The sequence below is a fragment of the Trachurus trachurus genome, assembly GCF_905171665.1.
Source record: "Trachurus trachurus genome assembly, chromosome: 14".
Classification (NCBI taxonomy): domain Eukaryota; kingdom Metazoa; phylum Chordata; class Actinopteri; order Carangiformes; family Carangidae; genus Trachurus; species Trachurus trachurus.
The window spans coordinates 11,748,116-11,759,729 of record NC_139903.1 but is presented as its reverse complement, the minus strand read 5'-3'; the positions used below and the strand labels follow the sequence as shown (position 1 = coordinate 11,759,729).

Here is an 11,614-nt window from a genome sequence, read left to right as displayed (position 1 = left end):
GTCACTCTGCTCTGCTGTAAGCCGGGGAGAAAACTTTCCTTGTATCAAGCTTGTATCCTTATCCTTGTATCCTACAACCTTTATCCAATGAGGAGAGAGAACGGCATAAAGGGGCGGTCCTCTCTGTGTGTGCAGCCAAGGGATGCGCGTGAATGTGGTGACGTAGGGACGAGGGCGGGGACTGCTAACTCCATCTGCTGACAAGAAGTTAGCCAAAACGACCGGATCGCTTACTTCTGCTTTAACAACACAACCTAAAACCAACAAAATATCAACATCAAATGACATTAGAACTTTATGTTGTGAAGATGTAAACAAATATTAATGAAATATGAAGGGCAGCTCTTGAGGCAGGAGACATAGTTTGACATTTGCTGCAAAGTTAGTTTGATTTTAAGACATGCATGATTTTGTATTGTTTTCATATAGTTTCTCACACAGGACAAGATTTCTGAGTAGAGAGACAGTAAAATTCAATAACTATACTTAATAGGCATGAGACTGGCTTTCACCTGAGTCTGGTTGGATGCCAGGAAAACATATCCATGAGAAATAAACCGAGTAGTGTTTTGATACTGTAGGGCCTTGTTTCGAACATATAAATACTGAACCGGTATTTGAGCGGAACAACTCTTGCAGAGACATGTGCGAACTTGTGGGTTTATTGTATTACCCATGTTTTTAGCCATGCTACTAGCACAGCCTCAGGGATAGCAGTGTCAGTCAAATCGATCAACCTTCAAGGATTTTGACATTGTTGTTTTCCCTATTATTAAGCAGTCGAATGTCCTGGATGCTTGCGTGAAAGGACACAGTCATACCCCGCATTGTCAAATCTATATATAAAAAAACAGAAACAGGATATTTTACGTAACACATTCAAGCAGGTAACAGTCATCAGGGCACCATACGTACTGAAACAGTCATCTATTCCTGTCTCAGTCTCCATAGTTAAAGGACATGACGCTGCCAAAAGCTGAGACGTAGGGACATCTCAAAGCAGAGCCTGGTCACAGCAGCGGATTTCCCAGTTCCAAGGACAGGAAGGCGGCTCTTCCTCTACCAGCCCCCTCAGACACTGACATACGCATATAAACAGCACACACTGTGGCATTGTTAATGGCAAAACCATCCACTGCTCCCACATTTTTTTGAGCCAGACCACTAATGCCATGTTCTCTTTGATCATTGCTGCTTGTACAAAATGTTCAAAAGCCGATTCTCTCCAGGGAGTACATATATTTACTCCTGTGTAGAAAAAAATAAACAAAGATGTCCAGAGTGAGATGGAAAAATGAGACTTCATATCAAAATACTAATTTCACCCTTTGAACTGAGCCCCTCTGGTTTCTTATCAGTCCCATGATAGCCTCTTTTCCCCGCCAAATTAGTCAGTGTTCTCCCCGATCCTCATTTCCTTATGTTTTCTGAAAGCGGAGCTCTGTTTTTCATCAAAAGGTCAAGGGCCAATCCTCTGTCATTCCTGCCTCTGAAAACGAATCTTCAACAACTCTGGCTTGCCCTTTGCCTTTTTTTTTTTTTTTTTTTTTACTTCACAGCTTGGTGTTTTTGCTGAGTAGTTGATATGTCCTGTCTTATTGGTGATGATGGATGTGGTGCAGTCAGAATTCTGTGTAAGTCTGTTTGAAAGCTTCAGACTCTGATAAGTTGCATTTGATATCTTGAAAATCAACATAAAACCAGTTTAGATGTTTTTGAATTGTGACAAGCCAAACCTATCTGTATTTGACGGTGGAGTAGAGAAAGTGCTAAGGGAGGGGGTAAAGTGCTGTGGAGTGGGCAGCATACCCTGACTCCTCTAATCTATCCAAATAAACACTCTTCCACCCTCCCCCTGGTTCCACGGGTTATCACAGAAACCCTCCTGCTCCCCTGCCCACCACCAGCAGCAGCAGCAGTCTTTAACACAGCCCAGCCTGCTCTCTGTGCATTCACATTAGAGGCAACACAGGATACACACTCACACACAGACACACACACCCATACACTCGTAACCACTCACACACTCAATCATATCTCAGGACTGGAGTCAGAGTGAGGAAACAGAATGTCAGGGAAGGAAGCGGGGAAGCTGGTGGGAAAGCAGAATTTGCTTCAACTCTACAAAGCTCTTTTCTGACCCACTCAGAGAGGTCTGAGGTTTAGATTCACAACAGCAGGTAAAATATCTGATCATCTGACCAACTTTTTTCTTTCTTTCCTTTTTTGATTTTTTTTAAAATTTGGAAATAGGCCAGAAAACCGAAGGAGAAGTTTTTTAGACTCTGTTAAGCAGTTGAAACTCAACTCTTCTTGGATACCACCTACCAGGGAACACATACATCAGGAGGAAATTCTTGAAATTCTCTTTGTCTCCGACCGCTCACCGCTCTTAAGGTCTCTCAGGGTCCCATCATCTGCTGCCACCATCAAACTACAAGAGGACACATCACCAGCTTTAACACAGTGAGTATAAAACACCTTTTTTGAAACTGTTATTTAAAAAAAGCCCAATCTTGGCTCTATCGAAAGGGTTAATTGATCTTAAATGATGTCAGTACACACCTCTAAAAAAAAAAAAACAACCTTTGGAGTATGTTTCCTCACAACATGTGGTTTCCTGTGATTACGGATATTAATTAGTTGTGATGGAGTTGATAAAATCTAGCGATAACAAGGCTGTATAGAGATGTAATTTAAGTGCTGGAGCTCCAGGCTGACCTGTTTAAGAAATGCTCCTTAGGCCACAGGTTTGTGGGATGAAACGAAGCATCACAGACAGCAAGCTCATGATGGGAGCGGGCAGGTGTGACGTCTCTGAATGGTAATTTGCTTAAAATGTTGTTGACGGGACAAATATATTGTGTTATCATTGTGATTTCTTGCGTTCACATGGTGGGCTACTAGAACAGTAGTTACTACCACACTTGAAAACAGGGGGAAATGGTGGATCTTTCCATTGTCACGTGGAAATGACCAGGTCTGTAGAGAATGTCAGAGTTTATGTAATAACAAGGAAATGACCTAGAGTAAGAGATCGCAGTGCCATTAATGTGAAAAAAAACACAACAAAATAAAAGTCATAACATTGCTCTGACTTTCAGATCTGTCATTAGTTGGACTTCTTTGAGTTTTCAGCTGCTGCTGGCTCATTGTTCTGGGTGGTGGTTATCCTGAAGTTTGGAGGTGGGGTCAGTGGAGTCCATTTCCTTGCACTTAGAGCTGTGCGGTTATCTTTGTTGACTTTCCACACCTTTCACCACGATATTTAAGGAGTCCAGTACTTAATGGATTTATAGTCCTTAGCTTTTCATGTTTTTACGAGATGGACGAGATCAGGGCATGAATGGAAGAATTTAGGTTCAACAAAAAACAGAGAAACTATTTTAAAATATTTGGCACACTCTGAATAACACACATCATTTCAGTGTTGGGGGGAAAATCACAGTTTATTGTTTTGGTTTTTTTCCCCAAAAGTAAAAGTTTTGTCCTGATTGCAAGGTGAAAAATTAGTCATCGCTGCCATCCAGAAGATTGAGTTGGTTAATTTTTATATGATGTTTGTTTCCTGCAGTTTAAACCACAAAGACGATGAGTCTGTCACGGAACGGGACGCTGGAGAAGACGATGTCTGAGTCGCGCTCCCCCTCCAGAGTGGGGTCAGGGGTCGTGGTGCCGCCTCCATACTCAGCGGGTGGAAGTGAGACCGCTGAAAGCCCCCTGGAGTTGAGGGGCTCTCTAGACTGCTGGGCCTGCTCTGTGCTGGTCACTGCACAGAACCTGGTCATCGCACTGATCAACGGCTTGGTGGCCAGCATCATATTCGGCACCATCCTCACCCCTGCTCTTACTATGATCACATTTGGCTTCCTCTGCCATTCCACGGTAATGATCTCCTATGAAAAATCATCTGTGTTTGAGTGACAGAAGTGTGAGAAGTTGTAGATTTTAAAACAACAGGTCATAAATGGACGGCCCCTAAAGTTAACATATGAGAAACACTTTGTACTAACAGGAAATTATACAGACTGTCAATCAAACCACTGCCAATTAAACTACTCAAGGGAAGAGAAGGTGTTTTTCCAGGGATTTGACACTGTTTTCCAAGATTTTCCTGGGGCTTAATTTTAATTTTTTGCAGCTGTGACTAAGCTGCTCTAGTTCCTGTATGCAATGCATTGTGGGACTTTATTGTACATCAACAGTTATCCAGCAGATTTAGTGGATAGCTATTTTTCCGAATTAATTTTATTTATTTGTTTATTTGAATGGGACAGTGCACATTAATGGACATAAGTACATGTAAATATGCCAGATTTTAGCAGGATGCTAGTTTCCGTCTCAATAACATAAAAATAGTTCAAAACAATACAACATTACACATAATAATAATAAAAAAAGTAGACAACACAAAAGGCAACAATAACAATGAAAAACACATTGAGAGACACATTCATATACTTCGCTTTTCCAGTGGAGCTAGACTACATACACAAAACTAACTTAGAGTATGCACTATGGAACCAGGGTACTGGTTGAGACCTCATTAGGGAAAATACTTAAGAGCTTGAGGTAATTTTAAGTAAGTAAGTAGCCTGAGTAAGTAAGTAAGTAAGTATAATTCATTTATATAGAACTTTTTAGCAGGTTTTAATCTTAATGTATCCAGTATCCTCCTTGATTATGCTATTATAAATCCATGTTCCTCCTCCTCCTGTTCTCCAGGTGCAGCCCCATGGGACATCACTGTACTGCTCAGATGATATTCTGGATGACACCGGCTGTGTGGCTCTGCTGGTTGTGGGGTTTCTCCTGCTCACCCCTCTGCTGGTCCTGGCCCTGGCTGCTTACTGTCGTCTGGCCCGACACCTCCAGCTGGGCATGTGTTTCATTCCCTACAGCCGTGCCGTCTACAAGAACCTGCCTGCCTTACGCCAACGAAGGGGTGGCTGCTGTGGGCAGCAGGGAGGCTCGGAGAGGGAGAGGAAGGGCAGTGTATGGGTGTAGAAGAGGAGAGGTGATGAGAGGAGAGGCGGATTGTATGGGGTTGCATCCCTAGTTAGTGTCTAGAGGTGGGCTGTTTGTTGTTTGTTGTGGGTTGTCTGGCTCTTTTCTTAAAGCAAATTGCCATTGTAGTTCCTTTTCTACTGTCATTGTAAAAATCCATGATATTTTATCTTTTATACTGATTGTTTGGAAGACTATTAGCTTTTTTTTTATAACTTTCCATGTGTATTTTTTATTTTTACATCTTTACAATAAAGTGTTGCTCGCCATGCAAGCTGAGTTTTTTCATATAACTGCGAACTGAACAATGACTATGAAACAAGACAGTTTCATGTGTGATAGAGTGATAGAGAAGAAGTGGCGAGAAGTGTAAAACACACTGAATGGATTTGATAAACAAAATCTGTCTGTGCTTATATGGAAACATCCATCCAGTCCTTGGATTGTAGCATTATGTGATGAGAACATGTTGTCTACAGAAACTCAACAATTAAACAAGTAACAAGTATTGTCTGTTTAGTATACCTATGTATACATCATTCGGACTGGTCATCTCAGAATGTATTTTCTGTAAAACCATCAAACCACCAATGTATAAGTTGTGGGAACATTTGACTACTTTATATTTTCTGTAGTTTCACTCAGTCTTCAATAGTAATTCATGACTAGTTTTTGATTTGAATCTACAAAGTATCCATGCAATAACTAAAGCTTTCAGTTAGCTGGTGGGAATACCATGTCCTGAATATATATATATATATTTTTGAATAACAAAAATAAAAATAAAAGAAAAAATATATATTTCAAGCCACCATGTAATCTACTTTGGAGGTGATTTTTTTTTTTTTTTTTACTTTTTCAACCTCTACTGGTTAATAAAATTGCAGTAACAGTAAAATTGCAACCAGATGTTTTTAAAACACAAATACAAAGACTTCAGATATAATATACTTCTTCAGTGTATTAGAAATAATAATTTGTAATCAGCATTGCATATTTATTAAAGAATATATTTTTCAAATATTGCATACTATGCATATTCTGACTGTTTAGTGACTAGTAGGTGAATGCATATTAGAGTTTGCTGCTGTTAACTCCAATTAGGATGAATCAGAAAAAGCTAAACATGCTATGAATCATTGTAATTTGCTCACATTGTGCTATTCAGGTGTGAATCTTATAATATATTGTGCTAATTTTACTCCAAAGTTTTTAAAAACTCAGGTAATATTTCAGGATCATTCATCTCTATGTAAACAGTGACTCTTTCACTGTAGACTACCTAAACTAATGTGTATCATCGCCACAGGGTTTTACATCTACAAGTGCTTTGTCAAAATTGTAAAGAGTACTTAATTCTGAGCTCATTTTATATTACCCTTCAAATCCACTAGGTGGAGACATACACATTATACAGGCACAATGAGTGAGAGAACCCCATCTGAAAATGTGTAAATCATTATGCTGCCACACCATGTGAAAGAGATATAAAAACCTTTATTTATATATAAATTACAAACATAAGGTTTGACATGTGTTTGAATAAATGACTTGTGTTTTACTGCAGTATTGAGCTTCAATAGATATGTATTTCACATTGTAAATTCTGGATTTTGGAGTCTGTTATCTGGTCCTCATGTCCTTTGCCGGGGTGGATGTGTGTAAGTTAACAAGGTTGGTTCTGGATGTTTGCTAATAATTTGTGATGTGGAGCTTTGTAGGGAGCTGTGAATGCACCAGGTGCCAGAGTGCCGCGTCCATCTGCATCCACTTGACCCATGATAATGTAGTTGGCACCTATCAGAGAGAGAAAATAACCATCAGATCAATCAGTGCTATAGCTACTAATGATCTGCTGTGTATATTAACATAGGGTTTAAGAGTTCTTACCTCTGCGGAGCACTGGGCACTTCTTGCACTGTGACACCAGTTTCACAGACATAGCTTCTCCCACTTGTGTGATAGTTAGTCGATCTGCCTTGTAGGCTTTAATAAGAGAGACGCTAACAAGAAGAGTGCCACGGGGCCCAGGGGCCAGGGAGGTCACCTTCCCAGTTATCACTGGAAACAGGAAGCTTGAGTCAGAAAACAATACCTCATTGGTTACTTGCTGTATATACAAACAGTAGGAAACTTACCAAAGTCACTGGTACAGAAACTGGTCTTGATTGTTCCATCTCTCTTACATGCTTTAGCACACAGCGGATTTTGAGGCACTAAATACATAAAGGACACATCAACAATACATTAGATTTAAACACCTTCTGTTCATGGATGCACACACATCATGCACATAACTTCACTCACCAGGCCTCTTTCCATTTGGTCTTGTGACTGGCACCCTCCTGTCCTGGCCGGGGTTGTCCTGTCCACGACCCCTCGTAGGTTTGACTGGTCTTGGTTTCCTCGTGGGCTCAGCAGGAGGTGGCACAGGTGTAGGCTGCACAGTGACTGGACGTTTAGGTGCTGCGGGTACCACTGGAGGTCTTTGGGGAATGGTCCTTGTTCCATGTCCTGAGTCAACTGGTGTGATCTGAGTACCCTTAGGGACGCTGTTATATTGGGCAAGGAATCCATCCGATGTCACGCTGAGGTCAGACACAAACTGGACCAGAAGCACATTGCCGCTGGAAATAAAGGATCTGCAAAGGAGTTGGGAAGCAGATGAGATTATTAGATTATGGACAGACTATTTAAAATGACTTGAATGGACAACAAACACGCTTAAAGAACATCTGCTACTCACTGAGGGGCCTCATCGCCACAGTATTTTCCAATAAGGCGTGAATCGTCCCTCTCTCCACCGTTAAAGAATGCCACATAGTCAAACCGACAATAGGTATCAGCTTCCACGGCGAACTTGTTGAACTTCACCTGGATTACCTGGTGGGCACAGACACAGAAATATGACTTCAAAAGATCACGGTCTTCCTTCTTAGATGTGTAAAGACTGCAAAATGAAATGTTTGCATGCTGAGAGTGACTGTCCAACCAACCATATCTGGCTCCACTGTGATAAGCCAGGAGCAGCTGGTTCCTGGTGGGTATTTCTTTTCAGGCCAGTTCGGCGTCGAGATCTCTCCCTGGGCTTTTGTAATCTTCCCACCACAGAACTGCTCGTCTGAAATATGGTTTACAAAGCTGTTATCTTCTATGTTGTAGTGATGAAAAGTTGTATGATTCACTGACTTGAATATAAATAGTTTACTTGTATTTTGTTTTTGTATTTTTGAGGTTAGAATTCATCATCACACTAAAATGTGGCCACTTACCGTCAACATAAGGTTTGGTTCCACTGAAATAGGCCACAAACCCTCTACCCTGCGTCTCTCCATCAGACGCCATCTCTAACATCATGGTATTTGTGGTAGAAATAAGAGCGCCAGGCCGAAAAGTTCCACAAAAGCGACCCAGTTTTTGCACCAAGTTGGAATGGCCATTGTAAACATCCAGATAGTCGTAGCGACACTGTGAGTCAGCCTCCAGGTCAAAAATGCGGAAGGAGAGCATGACCACGTTTCCCTCAGGAACCTGGAAACAAGATTGTACTTGAGTCAGACACAGAGAGACTGAGTGAGGAAGGAGTCAGTAGGCCACAGTATGTAGACAGGGTAGGTGACTCACAGTGATACGCCAGGTGCATTTGCTGTTAGGTTTGTAGAAGCTTGGGAACCCTTCGCTGCCAACAAACCCTGAGTCTGCAACAAGGTCGCCCCCGCAGTAGAACACAGGCCTGTGGTGAAGGAGACAGTGGAAAGTGAGTAGTGTGGAAAGTACAAAAGACAAGACTGTGAAATAACAGAATTGCATCAATGCAGGTCCAGTGAGACACTCCTCCACCCCAGATACAAGTAACTTTTTCTGAATGATTTAGCAGGCAGACTATCTGTTTTTGAGGGCTTACTTTAACAAAGTCAAGTTCCTGATAATGACTGTTTTATGGAAACACTATTGAATATGTACTAATAAATGCACTGTGTAATTTAAGATAATATACAAGACAGTTTATCATTGTTATTTCAAATTTTATAGTGGGCGAACAGGCTAGGGGGCGCTGTGAGATCACAGTAAAGAGACAGTGTTACTGTAATGGCAACACCAGCTTGAAGTGTTAGGCTACTTAGTGTTGTGACATGCCTTAGAGAAAGGTATAGGCTAGACAGACTGTCTTTCTTTTTTTGCTCAAGTAGACGCTAGCTTACAATGCCACGCTGGCTGTTCACTTTGACACTGAATAATAAACCAAATTGACAACCTCATCTACCTAACTACTTAGGTAAGTAGTGGTATGAAGCCTGTATGTGCCACCCTGTCAAACTAAAGAGTAAAGGCTTGATCATTGTGTTGTGTTTACTTCCTGGCGCTAATTGTCAATTCAAAATAACTTTACTTTGTTGTTGCTGTAGCTAACAGGAGGTAAAAAGCCAGATTTGGTAGCATTTTTGGGGGGGCTTGTTAGCTTTGACATAATTTTGATTACACTAAAAAATATTAGGCCTACATTAGGGTATTAGCCTAATAGTTTGGTGATGATAGTTGATAACTGGTTTGTGGATGCTCTGAATATTAAATTGTCCACTTGTTGTATCACTCATCCCTTTTAAGCAGGAATCGTTTGTGCTACATTTTGACAATGCTTCACATTAAAAAACTTTTTTTTTTAAAACTTGAACTCTATCTTCAGAGCATTGACACATAGGCTATCTACTAAGTAGGCCACAACAACTCTCAACTGATGATTTTCATAGCAAGTGACGACCCGACAATGCTACTGTTATGACAAAAAACAAGACTTTGGATGGGTGCCATGTTTTAACAGTGTCATGGAACTGCTGCTTTAAAGTCATAAAAGTGAAGAAGCATGAACAGCTCAGTTTTTCAGATGTAGCTGACAGGCACATTTTACAGCTAACAGACTTTTCCAACCTCACAGTCACTTCATGTAAGCTAATAAATTCTGTTGCTTTCCAAACACTCACGGAGCTCACTGAATGTCATTTCACAGAGGGGAAAATTTCCTATTTCAGGCTGTTGCCAACAGGCATACATTAGACCCCTTTGTATACTTTTCTGGGCCAAGAAGAATAAGCCTGTTATTATAATGTTTTTCTTTTTTTTCCTCCCTTTTTTTTTGCATAGTCTGTTTGTATAGTGTGAGTTTTTTTGGGGTCAGCTGTGAAAATGTCACAAAATAGAAGAATTGAGAAGGTTAGAAAAACATCTGTCCTACATCCCCAGTTATAAAAAAGTAAACATGCTGTTGGAGGAAGAAAATAACAATAAGAGCTGCATAACAGCTCAGCTAGTCGGACCCCAGCAAAGCCAGACGCCTTGCTGATCAGAGCCAAGATGTCCAGAGCCAGAGCCAAGTTGCTCAGATTCGACCCCACAAGCAGAGCCAAAAGCATTAACATCTGTGGCGGCTCCACCACTGCAAACTCAGTGTGCCTCATATCATGAGCCAAAAACCAACAGGACAACTCTGTGCCCAATCAAACAGTCCTCTGGAAAGTATTTACTTACAGAGATAGGAAAGAATTTGGAGCATTTCTAATGTTGCAGACTCTTTATTAATTAGCAAATTCTCATTTTTTGTTGGAACTATGATTTTAATTTATAACATCAACAGAGTCACATAAAGTAGTATTATAATTAATCAAAAACAAAACACAATTTCTAGGACACACACATCCGTCTCAAACTGCACCTCACCTGGTGTAATTCGTCTGCTGAGCCTTCGTCCATCCTAAACTCAGAGAGAGGACCAAGGAGAGACCCCATATGCAACCCACATGCGTCATGATGCTGTGTGCACACACAAAGCAAAGCAGACTTGCAGAAAAGGGAGATGGCAGCAGGAGGCAAGAGGTGAAAAACAGGGGGGAAGAGGAGGTTGCTAACGCAGGATGGGCGGAGAGAATGAATGAGTGGGAAAGAATTAGAGGGGGAGAGAGTTCGAGAATGGATAAAGGGACAGACAGATGCTTAAAGGACAACAGCAGTGAGAAAGAGCCATGAGGGGGGTGACGTGAGTGGGAAGGGAGGGAGTAGAAGGCTTTAATTAAAGCCAGATGTTTACTCCAGAATAACCCTGGTTTCAACAGAAAAGAAGGGACATCTAGGAAAGAAGGACAGAGGGGAGACAGAAAGGATGCATCTTTTTACAATGGATGTTTCTGGTTTTTCACATGGTGGAAAGTGAAGGTGAAAGAATCTTAACATTTAGTTAAGACATGACATAAAGTCCAGTGCGTCTGGCTGGATGCACAGGTGGGGGCACAGCCTGAGGCTCAACAAGTTGTAGCGCTCAACAAGTAGGGCCATAAATCTTTACATTCCACAAAAACACTCTTTGTTTTACAAGACAAAACCATTTCTTCAACAAATATATAAACTTTAGTCACCTAGTTAAATGTACAGCATCCATAAGGACCTAGACAATAAAGTGTCAAACATAAGTGACCATATTTCCCTGATCCCCAGGGGCTCCTTTGGCTCCATAACATCTAAGCCATAGTGTTTTTTTGCCCTGCAATCCGGGCTAAAAGAATAACACTCCTGAAGGGGGAGTATTCCTTCTCTGTTAAGATTTGCTGATGAGTGAACC

The 11,614-nt window shown here is 41.1% G+C and overlaps 2 protein-coding genes across 3 annotated transcripts; one reads left to right on the top strand and one right to left on the bottom strand.

Annotated features, from left to right (window-relative positions):
* The first annotated feature begins 2,031 nt into the window (after window positions 1-2,031).
* On the top strand, window positions 2,032-5,723 carry tmem88a (transmembrane protein 88 a). 2 transcript variants are annotated; one of them, XM_083986343.1, is made up of 4 exons: window positions 2,064-2,180; window positions 2,283-2,466; window positions 3,575-3,885; window positions 4,726-5,723. In XM_083986343.1, exons 3-4 carry the CDS (start codon window positions 3,592-3,594, stop codon window positions 5,005-5,007), a joined length of 576 nt encoding a protein of 191 aa, XP_083842469.1. In that variant the 5' UTR covers window positions 2,064-2,180; window positions 2,283-2,466; window positions 3,575-3,591; the 3' UTR covers window positions 5,008-5,723. The 2 variants fall into 2 exon arrangements, with proteins under 2 accessions (XP_083842468.1, XP_083842469.1); XM_083986342.1 differs by having other exon boundaries at window positions 2,032-2,466.
* A 763-nt stretch (window positions 5,724-6,486) lies between these two features.
* Window positions 6,487-10,931, bottom strand: pcolcea (procollagen C-endopeptidase enhancer a). Its single transcript, XM_083986311.1, has 9 exons — window positions 10,720-10,931; window positions 8,632-8,740; window positions 8,280-8,538; window positions 8,004-8,128; window positions 7,754-7,890; window positions 7,315-7,649; window positions 7,146-7,223; window positions 6,898-7,068; window positions 6,487-6,804 (listed from the first exon to the last, which is right to left on the bottom strand). Exons 1-9 carry the CDS (start codon window positions 10,806-10,808, stop codon window positions 6,674-6,676), a joined length of 1,434 nt encoding a protein of 477 aa, XP_083842437.1. The 5' UTR covers window positions 10,809-10,931; the 3' UTR covers window positions 6,487-6,673.
* Window positions 10,932-11,614: the final 683 nt, after the last annotated feature.